The sequence below is a fragment of the Aquila chrysaetos genome, chromosome 10, assembly GCF_900496995.4.
Source record: "Aquila chrysaetos chrysaetos chromosome 10, bAquChr1.4, whole genome shotgun sequence".
In the NCBI taxonomy this organism is placed as follows: Eukaryota; Metazoa; Chordata; class Aves; order Accipitriformes; family Accipitridae; genus Aquila; species Aquila chrysaetos.
In genome coordinates, this window is record NC_044013.1 from 41,709,191 (window position 1) to 41,737,048 (window position 27,858).

Genomic DNA, 27,858 nt, shown 5'->3' on the forward strand with positions numbered 1-27,858 from the left:
CCGAGAAGGGCGGGGCGGGGCCGGGCCCGGCGCACGCGCACGCGCGGGGCGCGGCCGCGGAAGGCCCGTGGCTGCGCGCGGGGGGCCCTCCCCGCCGCCCGGCTTGAGGTGAGGAGGACGGCGACGGCGGGAGAGGCGCAGAGCGCCGGCTCGGCTTGGCCCGTGAGGGGCGAGGGAAGTCCAGGACCGTACCAGAACGGGGAGGAGCCGATCCGGGGCGGGGTGGAGCGGGAAGGGCGGTGTCCGGGCCGCCGGCGGCGGGGGGGGGGGGGGGGGGGAGGGAGGGAGCGGGCTGCCGGGAGCGCGCGCTTCCCACACCCGCCTGAGGGGCCGCGCTAGCGCCTGCCGGGGGCGGGGCCGCGGAGGGGGCGGGGCCGGGCGGGGCGGAGGGCGCCGCCTGGCGGTGATGGGGAGAAGGGTCCGCCAGGGCTGGACGGGGCCTGGGATAGGGGGGAGTGGGATACGGGATATGGGGGAGTGGGATACGGGACATGGGGGAGTGGGGTTTGGGAGAGTGGGGTTTGGGAGCGTGGGGTTTGGGAGCGAGTGGGATATGGGGGAGTGGGATATGGGATTTGGGAGAGTGGGGTTTGGGAGAGTGGGATATGGGATTTGGGGAAGTGGGAGAGTGGGGTTTGGGAGAGTGGGATGGGGGGAGTGGGATATGGGATTTGGGAGAGTAGGATATGGGGGAGTGGGATATGGGGGAGTGGGATATGGGATATGGGAGAGTGGGATATGGGGGAGTGGGATATGGGATTTGGGAGAGTGGGATATGGGAGAGTGGGAGAGTAGGATGGGGAGAGTGGGGTTATGGGGGGTTGGGGTTATGGGGAGTGGGGATATGGGGGAGTGGGGATATGGCGAAGTGGGGATATGGGGGAGTGGGATATGGGGATTGGGGATATGGGGAGTGGGATGTGGGGGAGTGGAGTTTGGAGGAGTGCACAGGGCTGTTGCAGGAACGTCCTTTGGTGCTGGCAGTGCACCGGCGGGTCAGTGGTGCACAGGTTCAGGCAGCCCTGTAGACGGGGCTAGAGTGGTTTGCAATTCAGAGAGTGAAGTGAGTGCCCAGAGGTGGCTGTGCGGTGTCACTTAGGGCCACGGGGTAAAAAGCCCAGCCTGGAAGTTGCTCTTGGCTCTCTGAGGATCCAAGCAGAGGTGCAGGGATGTGTAGCCTGGGTTGAAGCAGCTGCCATCTGCGTGGGGGGGCTGCACAGCTTCAGTGGTGTCCCTGGACGCAGGACCATGTCTCCTCATGTGCTGCTCATGTGCAGAAAGAGAAACATGATTTTCAATAAGCGAGAAGCCTGAGCCATTCCCAGCAAAAATACCGTGTAAAAGTGAGATGTGTTAGAGGTCCCGCAATGGAAAGCAACTCAATTCCCTGATGGTGGACAGCGGTGTAGAACCTCACTGTACAGGTGCTGGGGAATCAGGCCTGTTCATGGGAGCTGCCACACAGTCAATGCTGACATAAGTGTGGTAGATTTTTGCACTGCTGTGTCCATGCCACCTCTAACCTGTTCGTTCTCTTCCTGGTGCTTCTTGGAGGTGCAAAACACTTTCTTGCACTGCTCAGCACATACATTCGCACTGAAAGCCTCGGTTCAGGATTGGCTTATATCCCCATCACTCCTCATCTCTTCTTACGCTGTATGCCATCTCTCTGCATTTGATTTCTTCTCATACACAGAAAACAGACTCTCAGCCATGTCAAATGGTCTCTGTTACAAAGACTGCTGACAGCCCTTTTGCTTTTGTGTTCAGGACGCTCTGGGAGGATCTTATCTGCGAGGTCTGCGTGAGAGACGTCTGCAGGGAGAGAATACCGGTTTTGGACATACTGGTTGGGGCAAGGCTTACACTACGGGCTTTTAGGCAAGACAGATTTTACTCGGAGGAGCAAGAACACTGCCAAGGGAAAGGAATGGAGCGCCTGGCCTCCTTCAGTAGTAAGTACCATAAGATGACATTTGGAAAGTGTTTGCCATTGTTTAAAGACATTAGCAGCCATCTGGGGGAGAGAGATGGAAAACTAGCAATATTTGGTCCACAGGGTCACTTCTTTGATCAAATTCTCAAGAGCATGAGTACATGAATGATGCAGTGGGAATTCAGGTCTTTTTTTCTATCTACTTTTTATAGTTGGGCTAGTTCAAATCCATTTTCTTGGAAAAAATGCAGCATGTAACTTGACAGTCTATTTATTTTGACTACTTTGCAATGAACAAAATAAGAAAAACTTGCAGAGCAGTGTTTCATTCCTTGTTCAGCAATCTGAGCAGAGTCTGAGGTTTGGACGGGTTACAGAACAGTCTTGTTGATGCCTTTGAAACCACAGCAATATGCTTTACGAGTATGACTTGAGGTAGATGGATGGGAGACTGCAGCTGTCTGTGCAGCATTCTCCGCAAATAAGGCCTTGGGTCTGGTCTTCGATGCAGAAGATGAGTGTGGGCACTGGATCAAATCAACCAGCTAGCGCAGCTTGCTGAGTTGTACCAGGAGGCCGCTACAGAGATTTTCCTTTGACTCTGTTGCACAAGTTTAGGTTTAGCCCTCAGTGTATTGGTTCTATTGGAGATGCAGTGCCAACATCTCTCTCACAACTCTAGCTGAACAAGGAACTTTTCACAGCTATTTGGAGAAGCTGCAGTGGGAAAGAGGTTATATACAGTTGAGTTCACTTAAAATTACTGGGCATAAGTGAATTTAGGTGATTGCAAAACCAGTGCCTTGTTTGTGTTGCGTGAGATTTGCTTTTGGCTTCACAGATGACCCTTTTGATAAGCCTCCATGCCGAGGTTGCTCTTCGTACCTCACAGAGCCCTACGTTAAGTGTGCTGAGTGTGGGCCTCCTCCCTTCCTCCTGTGTTTGCAGGTGAGTGCAAGGATAAAAGCAAAGGCATTAATTTATTTGAGAAAGTCATCAAAGGCCTGTCCGGTGCCAAGCTGTTCCATAAACACATTAATAACTGGTCTCTGTAAACTTGTATCAACACACTTATTTGCTCAGGGACAGGGAAATGACAAAGAAAATGTTGGAGGCTGAAGAACTGAGGCAGGAGCAGCTGAAGGAGATCTTTGTGAAGGCAGCCAAAGCTACCTAAAGACATGCAGTCAGCCTGACTGTGTAACGGAGCATGCCGCTGCATGTCTAGAGAGGTATCATTTCTGTCACTTTTTATGGCATGGAGAAGAAAAGCCATCAAGAAACACCCTTTCCCTGTCACCACATGTTGGTTTTTTCCTCCTAAATGGAAAAGAAAATTTGGGGAAAGTTTGCAATATTGACAATAATTGTTTGTGACCAGATGCAGTTCTTTAAAAACTATGTGTGTGATCTGATAACCACAGAAAGTAGTGCTAGTTTTAATTATTAAATAAACAAGTTTGCATTATTTATGATTAAAAAATGGCAATAACCTCTAAAACTGAAAAAGGAGCTTAGCCTTGTGCTCAGATATGTACAAAATACACAAACCCATATTCTGTATATTTTTGTTCATTTACCTGTACTGAAAAACCCATAAATTTAACTGTTGAAAATGGCTGCAAACCATGCTGGTGCTTTTTAAACAGAAAACCACGATTAAAAGGAACCTGTGTTTTCAATACTTAGGAAATGCTTTGTGCTCTCTTCCTGGAATGATCCACTTTAAAACATGCCACGAAGCTTCTTTCACTGGCCTAACTTTGCCATAAATACTTAACAAAAAAGTATGTCTCTGTTGATTCACAGGAGTTATGTCTTGGTGCAAAAGACAAGTAAGATACAAAGACAGATTTAACACAATTTTAACAAAGATTTTTCTATCATTTTATGGTTTTTCTAAAATGAAATCGGAAAAATCTAATATCTTTTTCAGCATATCAGGTGGTCAGTTTTGGATACCCAGTGGTTAGAGAATACAAGGAAAAAAGGGACCAGTTAAACTGTTTTCAGGGCAGAAGTAAGAGACTAACATAATGCTAATCTTTTGTTCTACAGTGTTTCACACGAGGATTTGAATACAAGAAACATCAAAGTGATCATACTTACGAGATAATGGTAAATATTCCTTTTAGATAACACCTACTCAATCCTGAGCTTTCATAACTTCCCAGGAGTTAGACCCTTGCTTACTAATGCTACACTGAAAAGTTAAGTGATACAATTCTTTGATTCAGAGGCTTAGAACTATTAAAAAAAGAAAAAGTCTCCTTGATAGCAAAGAAATATATCCACCTGGATATTGGAATGGAATAGGGTGTGTATTCCACATAGTGGAATAGTGGAGACATTTAAAGCTACATTTTTTTTATTGTGCCTAGATAGCACAGTGCATCCCACTAGACTTCCAATTCTTTAACCAAATTAATCAACTTCTGTTTCTGTATTCTTTTTCTTCCCCAAAATAAATAATTTTAAAAGTCTTCAGTAATTTTTATTGTGTTTCATAGTATAATATTGTTGAATTACAGCTGGTAGATAAAACATGTAACAGTATATTCAGAAGATGTGTAGCAACAAACTAGTTTTTACTGTAGTTGATGACCCAATGGCCTAAATAATTCAACGATTATTTGATCAGGTTTCATGGGACACAGTAAAAATTTAAAACTACCAGTATTATATACTATGGTGCCGTGTAGTTTAGAACTTCTTTGCTCTTCATGTGGTGGATTATAACAGAGGATCACAGCAGTTTGATTTGCTTTTTTCTTCTCTAGACTTCCGATTTCCCTGTTTTGGATCCTAACTGGACAGCTCAAGAGGAAATGGCTCTCCTAGAAGCTGTGATGGACTGTGGATTTGGAAACTGGTGAGAATTTAGTAGATCAGCCAGCTTCAGTGAATGATGGGTGGTTTTTCTTTTCATTTCACTGGATCTTAGTGTTGAATACATCAGTGCACACTGAATGTTCAGTGACTTACTGTGGGTGAGACACTAATTTAGCAGCTGAAGTGGAAGACTGGGGTAGCAGATTCTGTTTTCAAATCTGCTGTTAGATATAGGAGGAAATTGTTGAAGGCTTCTTGCAAGATGCAGGGCACCTCCAGTGAAGTACAAAGTTCCCTCAGTTTGCATTAAAGTCACTAGTTTTGAAGGAGCTTAACTATTGCACAAGGTTTTCTGTGCCTCAATTTACTCCTATGTAAAAACCAACTACAGAATTTGTTATCTTGTGTGGTTTCGGTTTGCTTACAGTTGACTAGCTAGGTATTGTTATTTTTGGAGTTTTCCTGCTTCTCTGTCATATTTAGGATAGAGCACTGGAAATATTTAATATTTTTATGTTATGTTCTGTTAAGTTAATTTCTGTAGTTGCTATAGGATTTTTATGCATTTGTAAATAAAGGAGATCTGTAGTCATGAGTTACCTCTCCTATCCTTCATGAAAAAATAGCTGTATTAAAAGTATAGAACTCCAGACTTCACTGAAGCAGAACTGTGAGTTCTTACGTGTACATTGCTGTCATAATTAAGACTGAAAACTGATTGCAGTTATGTTCTGCAAGTATGCTGTCTAGTACACTTTGCCCTACTTAGCAATACAAGTAATCTTAACTTTTTCCTTAAACACTTGGCTTTTTTCAGCCTTTGCCAAATAAAGGAAAAACTGACTTTTCTTCCTGGAATCCCTTGCATCCAGTTTTTAGTTTAACAGAAATTAAATGATTGCTGCTGGTGGATTTTTTTTTTTTTTTTAAAGTCCTCAACTTACACAGCCATTTTATTAAGACAAAATACTTTGTGTTTCTAGTCAACCACTTTTCCAAGAAAGTTTGGCAAAGATTTCTAGAATGTGTTTTGTACAACCATTTTGGTGTTTCAAAAAAAACTGTTTAACATCACTACACGAAAGGGGAAACCACTGTCCAGTTAAAATTGCAAGAGAAACCTGAGAAGCGGAATGCAATTCCGGACTTAGAATTTACCATTACCTGGAGTTAGTAAAATGTATAAAAAGCTCCAAATAACAATACTAAATTTCAAGTATATAAAATATTCGGTACACTCCATCAGCCAGGGAGTTTCTCATGTGAAGACAGTGAATTACGTTACTCATGACCACCAAAAAAGTGCTCCCTAGCACTGTATCAAAGGTGTAAGTATTGGCTCAGTGTTAGTACACAAAATGTGAATTCAGACATCATCACAGATCAGTTCTCTGCACACAATGTGATCAATCTCTTGTCCAAAATTATCATTTCCCACCAGAGAAAGAAAAACACCCTTAACATTTCTGTGTTCTTCTTATTAAACCTCCCCCTCTCCCCACTTTAGGCAGGACGTAGCCAACCAGATGTGTACAAAATCCAAAGAGGAGTGTGAGAAACATTATATGAAACACTTTATCAACAATCCCTTGTTTGCATCTACATTACTGAACCTGAAGCAGGCGGAGGAGGCGCAGCACAACGAAAACAGCCATTCCTTTCCACCGTGAGTATCCCCTGCCCGCTAGCACGTGCAGGGAGCTTCCCCGCAAGGTCTCTGCTCTTCCAAAACTGGAATGAGCCGCCTGTGGAGAAAGGTGTGCACCACACATGCAGTTTGCTTTCATTCCCAAAAGGAGAGCTTGTTCTGATGGCTAACTTGAATAATGTTAGTAGTAGGGTTTTCTTCACACTGTATTAAATCATTGGTGTATCAAATAAACCAGACTGCCAGTTCAGCGGGAAAAGGGAGGGAACAGAGTGGTCTGATACAAACATCGGGTTCTCAAAACCAGAAGTTCCTGCACAGCCAGTGGAAATGGTCACTCACAGACATCACCACAGCAAAAGGCTGGATGTGCATATTTATTTAAAGGACAAGCTACCTCAAAGCTACTTCACATGTGGCACAGTATAACAGCGTGTCCTTCGTGGCAAATACCAGTGTGAGTTCTCACTCTGATGCTGGGGCGGTTACGTGTCTTGTCCAGACCCTGCGTAGCAATGTTAACTGAGAAGGGATTTCTACCTTTAAAACATTTCACCTGATTATCCACTGTGTACTGGGCCTAACTGCTGATGTGACTTGTCATAAAATCATTCCCTTTAAACTATGCTGATTTCACACCTCTCTCTTTAAAACTACCTTTTAAAAAGTGTATGTTAAATTTCAGCAATTTAACAAATTTTCAGTTTTCCTTAAATTTAACATCTTTAGAATTCCCCCAGTCTAGCAGCTGTTCCATTACAAAGCTCCCCAGAATGGCTGGGTAAAAAGATTTCTTGGTATCTGGAGGTTTAAATTTCACGATAAAGTGGTTAGAGCTAAAGCAGTAGGAACTGGACAATTTTGGTTCTGTCCCTGCCTGTCATTGATTTTTTTATGTGACCTGGGCCAAGACAAATTCTCTGTGCCTCAGGTTGCTTTATCTGTAGCATGGGACTTATAACGCTTAGCTCCTTCACAAGTGTGTTGTGAGCCTTGGTCCATTATTGTCTGTAAAACACTGAGCTCCTCAGTTGGGAAGCGCTGTAAAAATTCAGAGTTGTATAGCTTTAATTGCAGCTCTCTGTAAATGGCACCCAGAAGATGGCAGATTTAACATCCCTGTTGCTATTAACTAAAAGAACCTGCACGCTGAGTCGGAGTGATCTGCAGAGGTTTACCGGGGGGATGCTGAGCTCTGAAATGTAGAGTTTACATTTTATAACCTATTTATTACCTCTGTGTTTGACTTTTGAGAATACTGTGAAGATCTCGGATTACTGCATTTTTCTGTGGATGAACTCAGTCTTTTCTGAATATAACGCTGAATAAAAGCCCAATCAGGGTGGTTTTCTTCAACTAATTATTCCCACTTTTCCTGCAAAAGAAACACCTATTTACAGATTGTTTTCTGTTAAAAAAAGGCCCCAAGCCCTACACAACAACTAAAAGGCTTTGTTTTTTCAGCTGCTGATGATCCCCCACGGCCTACTTTTGATTCCTTGCTCTCCAGGGATATGGCTGGGTACATGCCAGCGAGAGCTGACTTCGTTGAGGTAAGACTCTCTCTTCTCCCATTATTTTAAATCTGCTGCCGAATGCAAGATCAGCAAACGCACGCTTGTTCGCCCCTGCCTATAGGTCTTTATAGAAAAAACATGAGACGAGAGGACAGGACGGGGTGATTAAACCAAGGATTTAATTAGAGAGGAGGCGCTGCAGGCCCACGAAGCTGCTAGCAGGCGATCTGTGAGTCAGTGGCTGTGTCTGGACGGGCTGTACGGCGTGCTGCTACCACCAGATGTCCAGCCATGAATGGCTCTTACGTAAGCGGACTAGATGTTGTGAATTAGATGCTCAGCAAAAGGGGTCAGCTTCAGCACGCTTCTATTTCGTTTGCCTCAGAGGAGCACATAGGAGCCTGATCCAAAGATCACTTGAAAGACCTGCATTGTTTTCAGTGTTTTTAGCGGTGGGCCCAGGGCCCCAATTCCTGTGGCAAAACAAGCTCCCGTACACGAAGTAATGAATTCAGCCGTATAGGGGCTTGTTGTTTTTGTACATTTGAGCGGAATTTCCACCACAGCGTGGGAGTCATGGAGATTACCTGATTAATTCTCATTATCCTATCACAGCATCCTGTTCCAGTTCCAGCCATGGGGGTGCATATTATACATCCCTAGTTAAAACTCCCCTGTGATGTACGTTGCTCAAGGATGGAACCTTGTACAACTGCGTATGAGTAAATATCTGTTTTCCGTACTTCTACGTGTACTGAAACTTGATACCAATTTTTTAGTGCCAATTAGTGACAATTTATTAATCACCTCTGAACAGGAGTTTGACAACTATGCTGAATGGGATTTGAGAGATATCGATTTTGTAGAAGATGATTCAGACATTTTGCATGGTAAGTCCCATATTTTTGTACACTGTCTGAAAACAATGTTTCAGAGTGCCTACAGAGCATTTCATTGGGTCTCTCTTTCTCTACACACTTTTTTAAAAGTGAACATACATTTTTAATGATCTCACTTCTGTGTGCTGGGATTTAAACACTGGCATTTCTATAGTCCTCACTTTCAAATCTCTTCCAAAAGCTCTTAATCAGCTGACGTACAAATGTTACTTATATATAGAATAATGCACTTCACTCACTGCTGAAATGTAGCCAGTTGTAAGGCAGAACATGACTGAAATCGAATAGTCTCCGCCAGTAGCAGGCATCTCCTTAGGAAAGACACAAATGATGTTTTATCCAGTATAAACTGTAGAGAAAGTTCAGCTAAGTAGAGAAAGTTCAGCTAAGTAGAGAAGGTTCAGCTAAGTAGAAGCAAATTATCTGAGGTAGCAATTTGTCTGGAAGCAGCTAGCAGTACATCGGTGTCTGAATAAACAGAACTGCAGGCCTATTAAAAAACAGAAACATCAACGCCTTGATATTACTTCCCCTCCCCTGCTGAAAGATATTCTTTCCATCTACATAATGTCTGAGAGCATCATAGCAAGGCACAACTTTTGTTCTGATTCAGACAGAGGAACACTTTCTTCTCTGTTGCTAATACCCCTTTCCCCTACTATATCTAGTTTCTTAGAAGATCTGTCACTTATTCTAACCTCTGTTAGTTCAGGAAATCTGATATCAGGATAGGTATTAATACAGGCAGCAAGGAGTTACATGGTTTAAGACTATGTGCAACTCATTGAAACTGTTCTACTCTTGAAGTTGTGTGGTTTTTCATGCGTTAAACATGCACACTGAGTTATGGTAGCATTAGCTGTATGTGACAACTTTTTTGTTGCAAAGAGGACAGTTGTTGTATGAGTCCAATTGCTGCTACTGAGTTTCTGCGAACGTAGCTGCCTTAATAATACCAAATAACAGGAGTTATTAAAATGATATTTTAATCCACAGAGAGGATCATACTTTTCCCCGCATTTGTAAGTACATATAGCGTTTAAAAGTACTGTGTTTATGCTTCAGAATTCTCCCATGTATGTCAGGCAGATCTAAGCTAAAGCCTTAGCATTCCTTGTTGACAGACAAATCCTGCTATGTACAGACAGTCTCTCCCAACTTAAAAAATCAGTTTGAAATTTAGCAGTGTACACAGAGCTTTAAGGAATGCAAACTCCCATGGCTCAAAAAAGGTTATGAGAATCGTATGTCAGTCTCTCTCCCCTTTTAATGTTTATTGAAAGGGGGACTGGCTTGTGGACATGCCACAGATTCATCATGCCATCTCTCTACTGTTTCTTTTTATTACTATTAAAAGATACATTTTCTTGCTTCCATGTCCTATTCTGAGTCCTGGTAAACTGAAAAAGCAAAATAATCTCCTAGTTCTGTTCATTAATTGATAGCTTAATATTCATTCAAGCTGGTTTACCAGCACTGTCTTCCATACCCCTCACACCTGTCTTCCACTGCACAGTTCAGCCATTTAAGGTATCTCCTACCAGCCTCCTGTTTAAGTTATCAGTGTGAATGCAAAAATCAGCTTTCCTCATCTCTTCAGAGTATCATAAAGCTATGCAGGGCCAGACCCCGCGGTCTGTCTAGCTCAGTGTCCTGTTAGTACCCCATAGGAGATGCACAGGAGAAGAATGTAAGAAAAGGCAAGTCTAGGCAGACACTTTTCCTGGCATATCTTCCACATTTCCTGCAGTGATACGTTTAGAGACTTCTTGAGCCATAAGTTGTGTTCAGACCATTTTGACCAAAGGACCTGTCCTCCATGAACTTAGCTAACTACTGTTAGAACTATATATATTTGTACTTTTGCCCCCCATAACATCCTGTAGCAGTGAGTTCCACAATTGAGTTAGGAGTTCTACAATTTAATTACCTGTTGTGTGAAAAAATACTTCCTTCTGTCTGTCATATCTTTTGCCTGATAATTTCATTGGATGTTCTCTAGTCCATTCTTCAGTTGTCTTCAGTATTTAGTATAGGATGTCAGGCATTTGCCCTGTGAAAACTGTTTGGCAGAGGTTATGGAGCGTGACCAACTACATTTTCGATCTCTTAGCTCAAGAACTCTGGCATCTTCCTTCCCACAGCTGTCCTAGATCTGCCCACGGGAGAGAGACTGCCTCTAAAAAATGAAGTCCCAGGGTCTAGCCAGCTGTTTTTCTTTTACATGAGGCATCTTGGGGAGAGAAAGAATTATTTTCTAAAGAACTTTGGAATTAGATCTTTCCCTTCTCCAAGTTAATACAAAAAAAGGAATGAGCCACATCCTCCCTGTCCTGCAGTTTTAAAGATCTCAGAAGCTGATTTTGCTTGATTGCTTGACAATATTTTGCAACCTAATTGTAGGATTTCATACTGTAGAAAATGGCTCAACATTTGGATCTGAAGGCAGGGACGGGCATTTGGATGATTTAAGAAACCTTTGTACTTTCTAGTTAACAGGCAGAGGAGGTTGTGAGGCAGCCCCAGAGGCCCAGGTTCTCGTAATCTCTCCCAAGAGTGCCTGTCCCACTACTTCAGGCAGCGGCTCTAACATGCCTCTCTACCCCAGCCTTGCCCACTGGCAAACTTCTTACACTAGATCTTACAGAAATGTCCTTGAAAAGCAGCCCTGTGGCTGTCTTCCACACCTGCTCAAGACATATTTTTGCTGGCCAAACAGCAAACTTTTGTTTTTTTAAAAGGTGAAGATGCAAAACAGGGTTTTAACACACTTTATAGCGCAGAGAAACACAAATGGGGTCTTGCAGCATAGATTAAGTATCAGGTTTGTGAAAAAATCCTCAGTTTGTTTTCCTGCCATATATTAAACCTCACTGGGTTCAAGATTAATTTTTGAAAATTACTTTTATATTCCATTTTCTGAAGGTTACTCAAGCTAGACCCTGAGAACACACCGACCAGAATAATTTCTATGGTCTCTCTTCCTTTCGTTTCACAAGTCACAGATCAGTGCTGCAGTGTCTAGGTTTCACATAACACAGGAATATTTGATGCTTTCATTGGAACGGAATTCCCCCTTCTTCCCTTTCCTCCTTCCCTTCACCCCCTCCCTCCCCTTTCCATTGCTCTGCTTTTCTTAAAATTTTGTAGAAATCATTTTATAAAAAGTTCTAGCTCTAAGCCGCTTGACCTCTGTTTCCTGATATCATTGCATTTTCCCTGTTAAATTTTCCTGTGTCACTCTAAACAAGTTCTCGGTATTCCCACAAGAAAGAAGAGTGCAATTTAATACACAGTGGAAAGACTCCCAGGCAGCCTTTTATGAGGAACAGAGAAACCTGTACCTGCTGACTCACCAGCTCCTCCCACCACGCAGGAGGTCACAGACCTTGTTCAGTCATTTCTTGATATTAGTGAGATGGTAGAAATTGTATGAAATCTCTCATATTTCAATTAACTTCTTGAACTGTTAATTTTTATTCAGTACTTGCAATATAGTAAGTGCATGCAAATATATATTGCAGTTAAACAAAAACATAGTGGACAGATCAAAAGAAACAACTAGTTACAAATCTAATTCAGGCTGGAGTGCTTGAATATTTCATGAATTACAAGTTTTCATCAGACCGAATTATAACCTTAGTCATTTATCTTTTTTCCTGGCTTTTTCTCCCCTTTCCTCCTCATGTAAATGATTTTTACTTCTAACACTGGAAAGTAATTGCTGAAACCACAAGTTTAGAAGTGAGTGAAAATAGACTGCAACTCTGGCTGTACAGTAGTGAAATTTAATTTTATAAGATACAAGGCAGTCAATGTCCCTTCTAAATATTACATGATGTTTATTCTTTTGTGGAAATTCCTGACATGCTCTGAAGGCAGATACTCTGTTTGCCTAGGGTCCTGCTTTCCTCTAGGGAGGATGAATTTGGATTGTAGCCATTAAATTTGTACCAACCAAGGCACACACTGGATACACAGCCTGTTTACTTTGATTAGTTTGCATTCTTCCCATTATTTGGGCCTTGCATGCCAAACAGGTTAGCTAGCATGAAACAAAGGTCTCACTCATTAGTGTTCAAAAAAGTTTTTGCAGACCAAATGAGGCTGAAGGGGAATGAAAAGCAAAGAAACTGTTTTGGACACAGTCTTGAGAAACCAAAATATTTTGATTTTTTGGAATTAAGAAAGGAGCCTTGAATTTCTGCCTATCACTGGATCCTTCAAAACTAACTCTGACCATCTCAAAGAACCTTATCATTTCCCAAAATGGACACTCTGAACACGGTCAGCTTGGATTATCTCAAGTTACCAGTACAAACAACTGCCTCCCTAGTATAATCCATGGGGAAAAGCACAGGCAAATCATTTTCATTCGTACAGCATCTCTTTTCTCATTTCAATGCAGCATGTAACCGTATAGTAGTCTGAGTTATTCATGCATTCCAGATTTTGTAATCGGCTGTTCCTGTGTGAATATGTCTATTAAAAACAAAAGCCCCTCCAAAAGTGCATGTGGCAGCCAATACTAATTTTTCTGTAAGCAGAAGCTCCATTTTTTTCCTTCATTTGTTCTCATGAATGTTCCTTCCCCTCCCCAGTTGATCATAATTTCTTTCAGAATATTGTGCACTCAGGTGAAAGCATCAAAATGCAATGGTTATAGGTGCATAATTACTTGTGATATTTATAGAGGTTCCCCAATGCAATTTCTGCATGTACTTATTAAGTTCTGCCCACACAAACCCCAGAAAATAACATGTTAGCTTAGCTTGCAGAGGGTTTAAAAATACAAAAATATTTTCCATAACTTGGCACCAATTCCAACACTTGCTAACCTATTTCATTCATGTTTAACTTGCTGCATTTCCCAATTTCTTGTCCCCACATTTAAGCAAGAAGGAGAATTTGCTACCTGTGCTTGTTCTTAAATTAGGAAACTTAAATACATCTTCATGAAAGTACATGACGATTCCTGAACACTCTGGTTTTGCAAGAAATTTGCAAAAAGAAGCAAGATTATTGTAGCACCCCTCCTATCTTCATATGTAATCTTTTGCTCCTAGATTAACATCAAATCAGTTGTGTATAAATTGAAGATTTTTTTTGCTAATACAGGATCAGCAAGTGTAACTCAAAACTGTTGGCTCCTGAGCTAATACACACAGCCTTTGGGCTTTAGCTGTCCCTGTTCATAAGAAATTTTATTACCCAGAGGACTGCACAGATGAATTGCCTAGAGGCTAGGGGCTTCCTGGTGTTTACATATAAATACATATTTTAAAATAGACACATAACCACACTTATTTTTTAATTGCCTTATTAATTATTTATTGGAGAGTGCAATCAATAAACTGCCAGTATCAGTTTTGCTCTTTTCTTGTAACTACAGAGAAAGGAGTGGATTCTGGATTCTGTCACACTTGGGCCACCCCTGTTTACACAGCACCGTGGGCTGAAAGGGGACGTGCTTTTGCTTAGTTTCAAAGAACTGCATGTTGTCTCTACAGACTGTAAACCCACTGTCAAGTCTTAAGCCTCTTCCTTCCAAGAGCATATTGAAATGATTAACGTAAAGGAAAAAAAGCCAACCAAGAAATCAGCCAACTCTACGCTTATTTAATGACCTAGAATTTTTGCATTAGTTAACCAAATGAGGGAAGGGTAGGTGATAGGAGTCTCCTTATCTTTTCTTTCAAGGATTTACCAAAAAAGTTTATTAACCTAATGGTTACAGGAAAAAGAAGCTAAAGGATCTCCAAGTGGATCAGCCAGACTGCACATAGATTTGATTTTGAAAAGGATATGATTTCTAATGAGCATGGCTTTTTCCTGTGCTTCTTCACTGTCGTGAACTATTCTCTTTGTTCTTCTGGCAGACAGATAAGTTTAGAAGTTAACAAGCTAAAATTTTGTAGATGTTTTTAAGAACTGTAGCAAAGGCTACTCTGAATCTTCACAGTTCACAACTGTGTCTTTCTATTTTTTTGGAGTTCCTCGTTCTGTGCAAAGAAGCCTTTGTCCAAAGATGATACCTCAGATCCTTAAATCTGATAAATTTGCTTTTCAGGAGGAGGAATACTTAACAATTGCATGTATGAAGGAACAAATAAGTGCTAATAGTAAAACAGTCCAAGAAGGAAGAGGAAGAGTGTTGTCAGGATCTACACAGGTTCATATTTACAGGCAGTAATGTATCTGGAAGGAGTAAGCAAAAGAAAGCTTCTACAGGTAGCATGTATAATTTGCAGAAGGTTAGCCTCTAGTGAGTTTATGGCCCTGTAAAATTACCACAGGATTTTTAAAACAGCAAAGTAGAGTGACCATTTCAGCCTACCATGAACATAAAGGCTTGAAAATTAGCCTAATACAGTGATTACTTATGTATTCTGTAATCTTTTTTTTAAATTATTTTGCAGCTCTGAAGATTGCAGTTGTAGATATCTATCATTCCAGGTTAAAGGAAAGACAGAGAAGAAAAAAGTGAGTTTTCAAGCAATAACTGTGTTCCTGTGCTTCTTTACCATGTTTTGGTCCCCAGTGTTGTCCTAATACTAAAACATAATTGATTTCCTATAGCATCCTTCCAGAAAATTCCTATGCATGGAGACCTTCTGCTATGACATTTGCATGACAGGCTTCATCTTGAATGTGTGGTTCTCCTCCTGTGCACAGATTAAGATCAGGCACATGGCTTTAGCAATGGAACCAGCCCAGAAAACACAGATTACCAGACCCTGATACTTATTTGCACACATGGTTGACAAAGGACCTCTACACACCATAACTCTCCTTTAAACTCTCAAAACAAGTCATTAATTGTGAAAAGCCTATTTTCCAGTCCTTTTTAGTGCATGAAAGTCATGTACACAGTGCTCTTCATATTACTATCCCAAATCCAGTTACACATTGGTAACTAAGCTTCTAGCACACCTTATGAGATCACGTAGCCATTTTGCAGAAGGAGAAACTGAAATACTATCTGGGAAATTAGTCACAGGTCCAGGGCTAGTAACCAGAAAAAGAGGCAAATCTCTGTTCTTTTTGTTCCCTCTGTAATGCTGATGGACTACACAAAATTCATTTTCTACTTTGGGGGGTTGGGGGGGAAGCTGCCAGTCTGTGACTAATTGCTAGACCCCCACTTTCTCCATAGAAATGTTTGCATCATTATTTTTAATTCTTAGTGGTCCATAAGTTAGTTTTCCACAATGTGTAATGAAGATAACTATATTGCTGACGTGAGTTTGAATAATTTATTCAGTTCATTTGACAGCTTTCTAGAATGACTCAATCTATTCATTAAATTCAATTTTATTATAAATTTCAAATACTTTGTTCAATATTTAAAATTATATCTTGCTGTATTACTCCCTCCTGGAAGAATTGGTAATTTGGAGTAAGACTTCTCCATTCCTTGTCCTCATAATACAGCATAGTTCTGCTGAATGACAGGTGAGAGTTGATATGTGTTGACCTGGTTCTTTATAATTCATAAATAAAAAATATTTATGTGGTATGATTTCCATTATGATAAATCATGTCATACTAAAAGAAAGTGCCATAAGGCTCGGTTACATAAATCAGTGTCAGTTTCTGAAAAGTTTCTATAGCAGGATGGGACAAAAATCTGGAAAATGACATAAAAAATGCTGATGTCATTCTCAGAAAGACTCCTCTACATGGGACAGGAATATTCTTTTGTGCATACTAAAGAAAATGTAATGGATTTTATAGAGCAAATTCCAACCTGACCTTGACAAGCCCAACTTTGTAGTATCTCTTATCATTTGCAAAAGTTGGGTGTTTATCAAATCACCACATAGCAATGACCACATGACATTTGCTGAAACCTGTGACAAATGTATTTGTCATGCACCTGTAAATATCTTCCCTGCCTTTTTACTCTGCTCATTTCCGTGATCCTGTCAGAAGCATTTCAAACTTACGAGTTACCTAAATCATTTTCCTCTTTTTAAAATCTAAGCTGTCATGGAAAAATTCCTTCATCCTGCTCCCAGTGGTGAAATTTACAGTCCATCTCTCACCCTTGCTCTAGTAGAAGGACATTTGTCTCTCTCTGAAGCTGGAAATCATACTTCATGAGACATTCCTTTACCTCCAATTTTGGAAGGACAAGTTGTAAGACACTGTAGATGCGAAATCTGTGGCTAAAGAAGCAATTTCAAACTCTTAAAGTGATTGTAGCTCTCTTCGTGCTTAGTGCTGTCAGAGTTGGACTAATGCACACCACTATCCAAAATTTACTCTGATTAAAGCCTCACTGCATCACTATATCATGTTTCTCAGCTAGCCAGCTCAAGGGTTATGGAAATTTCTTACATGTTTAGTTTTAGACCCCTCTGATGGTCTAAATCAAAGTTTCTTCTGAAGCCTTTTATTTATGAGGTAATACACGAGTTAATGCCTTTTATTAATACCACTTTGCTTTCAATTACAGAATTATAAGAGATCATGGCCTAATCAACCTCAGAAAATTTCAGAGTGAGTATCAGGTGTAACTGTTTAACTTTAGAGTGGCCTCTGCTTGGGAAGAAATCTTCGCATGTTCACTGTTTCCAGTGCACCAGTGTGGTTTATTCATACTGGACCATATTCAGATGGTCTGAATTCCAGCAGATTTCCTGCCCCGACTGTTTCTAATGGGCTGGCTCTAACTACTCCCAGCTCAGTGTTTTAGCTATTGCCTCGGAATTGCTCTTCAGAAGCATTTCGGGCTCCACTGAGTAGGGAGAGCGGTGAAGGTGAAATCTAGGCCTTTCAAGTGCATCTCACTATTCTAAGAAATGATCAAACAACATTTAAATATCATCCTTTATGCTTTTAGAATTTTAAGGGCTGTATGATTTTGTTGCTTTTTACTCAGCAATTTGTAGTTGTGCCACCAAAATGGCCAAGAAGTTTACCAATCTGGATCTTTGGGCAGTTCACAGAGGCTGGTAGTCACTTCAGGTTCCACTGAATTTATTTTCTTCTCACAGTAGGAGTGATAAGGTGTGTCACTTTTTTCTCCCTCTAGTTTTGGAAAGGCGATATCCAAAGGAGGTTCAAGACCTTTATGAAACAATGCGACGATTTGCACGAATTCTTGGACCGGTAGAGCATGATAAGTTCATTGAAAGTCATGCATGTAAGTATTTTGAGGATTTTAGCATATATGTTCTTCAGTAGGCATAATGAGGGGTTGCATCACCTACAATCTTTCCTAAATATATACCACTCCTGGAGGGCAGGAAGTTATTTTTCTCCTCCCCCATCTATCTACCTCAGAAAAACAAATACATTTGTGGTTTGATACATTAAATGAGCAGGAAGTGTTTTTTTCCACTAAACTGTGTCTGAGTTCTTTGTTTGATTTCTCAGTTGACTGAACATTCTGGTCATGTGTTAGAAGGAGTGTTTTCTTACCAAAGACCACTATTCATTTACTGGGACTCTGTATCACTGAAAGAACAAAATCCCTAAAATTTATGTCTGTATTGAGAGATTGGGAGCTGCCAGCAAATTGTGGATTCTTTGAAAGATACATGTTAAACTATTATATGTGTACATAATTGTATAGTACAGCTGTCATTATGTCCCTTACCTTAAAGGGAGAGGCATTGTTCCATCACCGAATCATCTCGAGTCTTTATGCATAATCATAGCATGCATTTAGTCAAATTCCAATGCGAGTCATTACATCCTGCTTAATTCTGTGACTTAAACTGGGAAAATTGTTGTTCATTAGAAGGAACAAAGCATTTAAACAGTTGCAACTAAATTTTCAGAGCACCCTGTGTGAAATACCAAAAGCATGATCCTGCAAAATCATGAGTCCCACATGTGGGTGCTAGTCCTAGAACCTAGTTTTGTTGTAGTGACAGCGAAGTCCTCAAGTTAACCTGATAGTCAAGTACATGCATTATACAGATGTCCTGACTAGTATGAGTAAACAAATTTGAGACAAGCAAACTTGCTCACTGTAAAACTAAGCAATGCCTGGAAGCCAGCTGATAAAAGCTATAGGCAGTAAATATCTCTGAGCAAAAGAAACATGGGTATTTAATCTTACTGACTGCAGAAAAGGAGTTGTCTGCAAAGAAAAATTTTGGAAGGTCCAGTTATGAAAATCATAGTTCAAAGACAATATTAGATGCTATAAGGAGCCTGGATGGAGTAGTTTTTCAAACCTGTTGAAATGCCTACCAGAAATCCTATGTTATTGTTACTTGTCATATCCAAACTGTGTAGACAAATAAGAAGTAGCAATGTACCTAGTACACCACAGTTCACTGCCACCCCCACTGACCCACATTTGTTTTTTGGATTTCCCTTCTGCTTACTCTTGGGGTAAAACAGTGGAATTTGAGCTGCGGAGGGAAATAAAGCGACTACAGGAATACAGAGCAGCAGGAATCACCAATTTCTGTAGTAAGTACCTGATGTATTATTCAGCCCATTCCCATTCATCAAGGTGTGGAAGGATGATTTTACAACGTTTAGGATGTGTTGAATAAAAAGACACTTATTTTTGAAATGCATTTGCCTAGCTCTTTAACTGAACAAGGCTTTAACAATAATGCTTAAGTCCAGCTGTGCTTTTTTAAAGCTAGTTTGAGCCATCAGCTTGGAGAACACGCTGTCTAGCAGAGCTCTGCTTTAGTCACCACTTTGCAAAAGATTCAGAAAAAAAAAACCAACCATGTCATGGCACAGTGGTCTCCAGTACTTTATCTCTGGACACTTTCACTGGCTATCAACAAGTGTGATATCTGGAGAGAGGCCTAAGACCTCTACATAAATGAAATGGCCTGTTTTATCCTGGAATTGGATCATGGAAGCTGTTTTTGTTTGGTTTTGGCCTGAAATTAATGGGGGGAGGGGTGCAGGGTGGAATCTAATACCTTCTGATGCCAAGTAGTTGTCATGAGGGAGAATAGCAGAGTCTGGTCCAGAGCTAGAGAACAGTTTCTCACTTATTTCCTAAAGTAGAAAAACAACAGTCTGAAAACTTTGACCAAGGCAGTGGGTGAGAACGTGGTATCTGTCTGCCATAGGTGCCAGAACATATGATCACCTTAAGAAGACGAGAGATGAGGAACGCCTAAAGCGCACTATGCTTTCTGAAGTCCTGCAGTACATCCAGGACAGCAGTGCCTGCCAGCAGTGGCTCAGTCGACAAGCTGATATGTACGGTTACAGTAAGACTGTGCATTTTACATACCTATGCTTTAGTTAGGTGCAGCAAACACATTTGTCTGTGCGATAACAACAAATGCATTCCCAATTTATTACAGTAGGAACAGTCTGCAAAATTCAGAAGGGCAAGAAACTGTGGGTAACAGCAATAGTGCTTGTTGAAGTGCAGACAAGGAAGTGACTAGTAAGGGCTCAAAATCTCAGTTTTCTGTATTTTATATTTCAGGAACTTAACTGCCTGTAAATAAAGTCATGGAGGGAAATGAGGTCATTATGGATATTAATGAGGGCACAGATGACACTTGAAATGTTTCAGATTATTTTAGATGTAGCAGCATTATTAATGTGTAGTCACCCTGCACAAGCACTTTAAGGAGCAAGCTGCAATGCAAAGGAAGTGCATCCTGTATGCCACATGGCCTGAGAAGATGATTTGTAATCTCCCCAGTCAGTCTCCACTGAATTTTTTATTGTCCACCCCCCTCCCCTTTTTTTTTTTTTTTAAAAAAACAGGTTTCAGACATGGTCTTCAATCTGGGAGTGCTAAATATTTAGAAATCCTTTTGACTTCAGATCAGGGCCTGTGTTATGCAAGTTGAACTGTATAATTATTAGAAGTTGGGGGAAAAGTAGTTTCAGGGCCGATATGTGCAGTTATTCTTAAAAAATCCATGAAGGCAATTTGAAAATTCCCTTTCTTTTCAGTGATTCCGGCGTGAGCCCTACGGTACCAGTTCCTTCAAATTCAGGTAACTGTTAGATGATGGTCTGTGATAAAAAGCCAGCCATACATCAGTAATACCGTTCTGACAGCCAGTTGGGGAGTGACTCTTTTGCTGGAGTACTAAAGCGTCAGTCCTCAAGCCTCATGGTTAAGCATCGCTTAAGTCAACATTACCTCAATCTGCAACTCATTCCACGTGCAAATCCTGTAGGATTTTTTGCTGAATTTCTAGATTTTTCTGACTACAGGTGAAAAACCCATCCTAAAGCTATATTAACAAGGCAGGAAAGGAAAGGAAAGAATTTTAACCTGAGAAGAAAATTTTATCTTTAAAAGATAAAGCTAATCCAGGTTTTTAATGAAGCTGTATAGCACATACCATAGCAATACGAAGCTGACAGAAAGCAGATTTGGGAGGGCAGAACACCAAAAACCAGCTGCCTGAGAAGCAGGTAATGGTTGCAGCATCAAGCACTCCAGAGTGACAGAATGAGATGATACAGGTTGCCTATGCAACTTCAGTTTTCTATGAATATGCTTTTATATTCTTTAATTCTGTAATCACAAATTATGGGGTTTTTCCACCAAGAGGACCCCTACTTACTTCAGTGCCCAGTAAGGACAGATTCAGGGGTCAGTCAAGGCCCTCATAAACAAGACTTCTATAAAATCACGTCTCATTTGTTGAGGTCACAGGGTGGCATGCAATGAATAAGACTAGGATAAAGTTTTACTATAAAGCTCTTAAATGTTGCCAGGGAAAACTAGCTCCTAGCTAGCTCTGCCTCTACATCCAGTTTTTATGTGGATGCTAATAAACCATTTGAACCAAACTTCTCAGAGGTGGACACTGAGTCTATATGTTCTTCCTCATTTCTGCCAGGAGCCTTGGAAATTTGGGTCAGAATACCAAGCAATTAGTCATTGCACTATGTTTTAAACATATTTGGTGATCGCTAAGATCTGGTATTTTGGAGAGAAAATAGCATTGTGTATTTCAGGCTGGTCATCCAGAGTCCATGAAATGGGGACAGTATCCCCCCAGCTGAAGGGCTAGTATGAAGAATGAAATTGTTTGTCAAGTATTCAGTGGCCCATGAAGGAGAAGGGCCCAAAAAAACATAAATTGTTTTGCCTGTGGAACTCAGATAGCATGCGGTGTTTACAACCAGTATCACATGTTGAACAAAACCCAAACAAAATACCATATAGTTGTTAATTAAGCAAACATCCTGCATACTGAATAAGGCAAGGATACTGCGGAAAAACTGCCACGTGTCTATATAATTAAAGGCTGCATCATACTGAATATACAAGAGGGCAAATTAATGTTGCTTAACTTTACTTTAGATTCTGAGATCTTGACTTTGCAGCCTTAATATGTTTTCTTTAATGTAGTTTGTGTGTGTGTGTGTGTTATTTCCTAGGTTTATAAAAGAGTAAAACCAAATTCTGTCATGTCTCATCATAGCACGCCCGTTCCAGGCCATAGAAAGAGGGAGCAGCGCTGGGAAATAACTTCCTCTATGCCTACCAGAGACTCACTACTCCAGCTTCTTTCTAGTTCTTGAGTTCTCTCTCTGATCAGGCTCCCCTCACCCAGCCAGACTCCCATCTGTTTCCTACAGATGCACAGGAGAAAGAGAGAGAGACTCCCCAGTCCCAGAGGCAGGACCCGGGCAGGGCAGGGTCTGGAGCAGCAGCCAGCACAGTCCTTGGGAAAATGGAGCTCCAGATTTCCCAAGATCTCATCACTTTGCCAAATTTGGGAAGTCCGTCCCGGGATAAAGAGACCTACCTCTAACAGTGCTAAATATGCAACCCACAGCACAGGGGCAGTAGACTTTCTAAAAATGTAAATAAGTAACCCTAGCTTTGTTCTGAGCTCTGGAAGTTAAAAAAAAATACTATTTAGAAAAAAAAAAAAAAAAAAAAAAAAAAACAAAAAAAAACCCCAACAAACCTGCAAGTAGATGGCCCTGGTGAAAGTTAAGCTGCACCAGTTAAAGTTCAGCAGTTACAATCGCGAAAGTGAGAACTATCAGACTACCTTGTTATAGGTATTTTTCAGTACTGTTTATCATAACAGACAAAAATAAATCCACAAACTGCATTTGCTGCACAGTATCTGCATCATATTTAAAGGCATTTAAAGAAAACCCTGCTTCATGAATTTGTCAATAATGCCAGGGAAATTCACTGTTAATCACACCAATAAGTAATCTCAGCATCCTTGCAAGGTCCTGGTTTCGTGCCTGCTGGGAGTTAGTCCTGCACGCTGTGCACACCCAGGGCACACCCTCCATGCAGCACTGACTGCCCTGACCCCAGCTGGAAGAGTCACTTTAGTCAGGAGGTACAGCCCAGCTTAACCACGCTCAGTGCCAATTTGACAGAAAGCTGTTGTCTTTCAGTTCCTCCTAAGAGCCAGCGAGCCAGGGTTAACAGCGTAAGAGTCCTCATGCAAGTACTCACAGCGCTTAACTATGTCAGTTGCAAAATCATACCCTTTATCAAATCGGTGCAGTTTTTATGTTAAGCCCTAAATAACCCTGTCTATAAACACTTGGACCATACTGGGTTAACATCACGGGGATTTAATTGCCTCTGCGATAACACGCCTGAGGAACAAACTGCTTGGGGTTCTTCAGTGTTTTCCTTTCTTGTCTCCGCAGGTAGACGGAGTGCCCCACCACTGAACCTCACAGGTCTCCCAGGGACAGAGAAACTTAATGAGAAGGAGAAGGAGGTGAGGAAAGGAATGGAAAGATAATCTATGTCAAACTTTATCTTCACAGCGCAGGGGTGCTCCCACCATCTGTCTCAGGTGCTGTGAATATCACCTCAGTTATATGCCCTGACTACTCTTTCCTGCTCACAAAAATCATTCAAGTTTTCCAGTGGCTTCTTAATTTCAGTTACTGTACTATAGGTACAGCATAGCTGCAGCAGATTAGCTTATTTAGCAAAGAAAGGCAGAGCTTCCTAAGGTGCTATTATGTGCTATTATAACATCCAGAGTATGACATCCTCTCTTCCTCCATTGTGCGACTGGGGTAAGCAGAAGGGTTATTTTTTCTTAATGAACATTGTTTTTAAAACTGGCGGAGGATTTTGTCAAGGGCTTCACTGGACAGATCACTGAACCTGAATAGCAGAGCTCTTTCTATATTCTAGATATCTCACAGCCCAACCTCAACGAGTTATGGTTGGTTTTTCACTGTAACACTAATGTGAACCATGGAAGTGATAACAGTGTATTATTCTTTTCATGTTTTTTCCATATTTCTGCTTTACAGTGCATATACCAAGCTTTTTGTATGCACATGTGGCAGGGAATGGCTTTCTCTAAGCCGTGGGTTGTCAGCTGGGCCTGGTGTTGAGGTTTGCAGTTCCTTATAGAGTGCTCTTGCACAGTCACCTAAAGCAATCAGAGGCACAGGAAAGATCAACAGAGCAGACAGAAATGGGAATGCAACCCATCCGGCAACCCCCAGGAGAGGTAAACAACGCAGCAAGGGGCCTGCTGTGTATTTATGGCTCAGTTTCGTCTGCAGCCCAATGTAGGCCTGTCCTCTAATTCAGTGAAAGGCAACACTGGAAAGATATTGAAATAAAAGATGATTATTTTTTTTACTAGAAGTCATAATATGTCCTTAGATTGCCCACAAGGCAGATCTCGGTGTATGTGAAACGCAGATGTATTTCAGACTTTTCCCTCTGTGTGGAAGCTGTTTCCCCTTCACTGGAGATGGCAGCATTGAAAATCAGATCACAGATTCACCATGGAACATGGCATTTCTGGCTCCATTCGGCATATAAATAATCGTGACTAGAGCATTAGTGTATATGGGGAATCTGATTTCCTTGTCAGCTGAGACATGAAGTCTGAGATCCTCTGAATTCTGCAATTTCCTATCAATGAGCAACAATCATTAAGCATTTCCTTATTAAAAGGAGGAGACACTATCTCCATTGGGAGCAATACAGCGCACCATCTAGAAGGCGGCTGGTATTTGGAAGCTAAATAGGAGCATTGCAACCTAACAGCAGAGCACAGGGGCTTCTGAAAGCGATTCCTTTTACCAAACTTCCAAATATGTAATGCCCTCCCTGCACCGTTTCCATCCTAGACTTCCGGAGGGGGCAGGCGTTGTGCGCATAGCTGCTTTTGTAGAAAGGTATTAAAGACTTAGTCTGCAGGGGATTAATAGACAGATGCCCTCCCTGGCTCTCGTCCAGCATGCTGAATTGCTGGTTGCAAGTCTCTTTGGCATGTGTACTTCCCTTGGTTTGTAAAGAACAACGCCCACACAGGACACACTCATAGTTACGCTCCTGTGAGCCGAGAGCTTGCTTTCATCCTCCTAGTTTATTTTTCAGTCAGGAATGTTTTTGAATGCAGCAGCCAACAAGCTCCTCCCCTCCCTACCTGTGGATCGAAACAGCTCATAATGCAATTACTGTATGCTTCCCCCATACAAAAAAAAAAAAAAACCAAACCACATTTAAAATGTTTTCAGAAAAATATTCACAGTGTTACCCCCCCCCAACAGGGATCACAGAATGAAAGAGCATGACAAGCGTTAGTGTTTATTAACTTCACCTTTTGTCTTCCAGCTCTGTCAGATGGTGAGGTTGGTCCCTGGAGCCTATTTAGAATATAAAGCTGCGTTAGTGAATGAGTGTAACAAACAAGGAGGCCTGAGACTAGCGCAGGCTAGAGCACTCATCAAGATCGATGTGAACAAAACCAGGAAAATCTATGACTTCCTTATCAGAGAAGGGTACATCACGAAAGCCTGAGGACAGACATCAGCGCTTTGGCTGGGGCAGACAGATGTGGAGAAGCTTTGAAGTCACTTTGACAGCGCTGAAAGATTTTAACAGTGTTGAATGAAGGACATTTCCTTTTGTTTAAAATCTTTTGGGGCTTTTTTTTTTTCTGTAAAAACAAGTAGGGAGCTTTGTTAAATTGTATGAGTACTGACATTTCTTTGTCTGGTTTCCTTTTGACTCTGCTGTTTAACACTGCTGTTGTCAGAATTATGCTGCCACGTAGCGCTGGAAAGAATCATATGCCGTATAAGCTAATCTTAAATGTGAATGGGCATTCATTTCTAACACCTCCTCTAACTAAAACGAGAATCACGGTACTTTTATGCTGACAGTGACACAGAATAAGGACAGAAGAGCAGCACGTAATGAGAGTCACACTTTGACTTTGTGTGAGTACAGGGGTATAGAAATGCAGTCCCCTCCCTTCTTGTACTCCTTCCTGTAACAGTGGCAGCTTTCAAAGGAGATAGCACATGCCTGGGGGTATAAAAATAGAGCTTGCAGTGGTCCAGTCTTTTTAACTTAATTGTGATAAAGGATGGGAAAGGACATTGCAGGGAAGCTCCTCAACAGTTGTTACTTTTATGTGATATTAGCACATATCACAGCATGAGAGCACTGTACAAACCAATAAGCTTCATCTGCTCGCTACTTGATTTGTGATTGTCAAGTTATATATAATCCCTCAGTTTAAGTCTTCATTGCTCCAGCTCGTTGGAAAGGCTGGATATTAGAACCAGAGCAGCCTTTCGGAACGTAAGTAAAAACACGCTCAGTGCCCCGACGTTCTCCCGCAAAAGATAACAAGCAAAGAGCACGACAGACCGCCCAGAGCACACACTTCAGCCCTTCCTGCCCTCCTGTTCGTGGGGCCTTATTCTCTCAGCTTACCACATTAGTGGTGACATACCCAGTTGACCAACAAAGCAACGATGAGGTGCAAAAAGTTACTATGCACACACACCCCCCACCCTGTCACATCAGATGATCCATCATACGACTTCAGGACAAAACATTTGTACTTGAAAATATAATTGGGTGAAGAAGATGGTTCATTTCAGATGCAGCTTGGCATGGTTTGCTAGACAGTAAAGTCTTTATCAGCTTCCATTGCTAATGTATAATGCTGAAATAATGTCCCGTAACTAACCTAACAGCCAAAGCAGGTGGGATGTTGGGTGCTCTCAAGTTTGGGGTCTCGTGGAAAAGCCTAACTGAGCTACAACTATACTGATAGGTATTTAAGCTGTTGAGGTTTTGGATTTTTTTTTTCCCCAAGAGTAATTATCCTGTGTACCTGAGGTGCCATTGAACGTGAAGTATTTTGGTTTGTAATAAAATCAAAATTACTTGAAACAGTTTTACATCCGTGTTCCTGGACTCTTGAGTGAGACTGTAAAGGTTGTGCAACTGCCTGCATCTGTATCTGTCAGCTTCTTACCATGAGAGAGAAGAGATAAATGCAGAACAGTGGCTGTATGGATGTGACCACTAAATTACCTAGAATATATTACTATTTAAAGAAAAGCAACAGCAATAGACTATGTGTTGAAGATTAAAGTCTGTAGAAATTGAGACTGTATAGACTGGGAATGCCAAGGGAAAGTAAGCTGTAAATCTTCGGGAATGTTTTTCCCAGTTGTCTTTTAACATTAAACAAACAGCCAAACTACCTCTCCTCTTGCCCCGTCTCCTATGCCGTGACTTGTACAAAAAAGCAGTAGGTGAGCCAAATACACTGGTACCTGCTGTGACCAGCAAGATCTCCACTCAGCAAACTTCACTGACATTCCTTTGCCCCAAAGGGACCCAAACGGGACTGTGAGCGTGACGTGCTTTGGCCAAACACAGAACTACCCAAACCCGAGCTGTTGCTGAGCCCTGTGCTTTGGGCAGTGCGAAATAATTTGGCCATTTGGAAAATGCTGGGGAGAAAAGATCTCTGGAAAGGCGAGAACTGCGATCCTTTAGCCGGCCAGGAGGGGAACCAGAAAAGAGACTTTTCCAAGGTAAGTAAGGGAGCGCAAGGCAGTGGGGAAGCGGGTTTGGGATGTTTCCCTCGAACAGCATCAAGGTACGCAAGCAACAGGTTTTCCCCTTTCCCGGGGCATCTCCCAAGCAGGGAGATAACAGGCTTCCAGCACGCCTATGCCAGGGTCAGTGCCTCTTCGCTGCTCCTCTTACCTTTAATCGCCAGGCTCTAACACAATGTACTGTTGTGCTGCAGAAAGCGAGCCAGAAAAGTCACATCGGGAAAAGGC

The 27,858-nt window shown here is 41.6% G+C and overlaps 1 protein-coding gene across 1 annotated transcript; it reads left to right on the plus strand.

Annotated features, from left to right (window-relative positions):
* The first annotated feature begins 46 nt into the window (after positions 1 to 46).
* On the plus strand, positions 47 to 26,961 carry TADA2A (transcriptional adaptor 2A). The gene is given in 17 exon segments (XM_030028216.2): positions 47 to 108; positions 1,771 to 1,955; positions 2,778 to 2,884; positions 3,995 to 4,054; positions 4,717 to 4,808; positions 6,276 to 6,405; positions 6,407 to 6,434; positions 7,881 to 7,969; positions 8,751 to 8,823; positions 15,252 to 15,315; positions 17,294 to 17,337; positions 17,873 to 17,983; positions 19,195 to 19,266; positions 19,893 to 20,025; positions 20,740 to 20,783; positions 23,434 to 23,507; positions 25,379 to 26,961. Coding segments are annotated over 16 exon segments (1,332 nt in total). The 5' UTR covers positions 47 to 108; positions 1,771 to 1,930; the 3' UTR covers positions 25,565 to 26,961.
* The last annotated feature ends 897 nt before the right edge of the window (positions 26,962 to 27,858 follow it).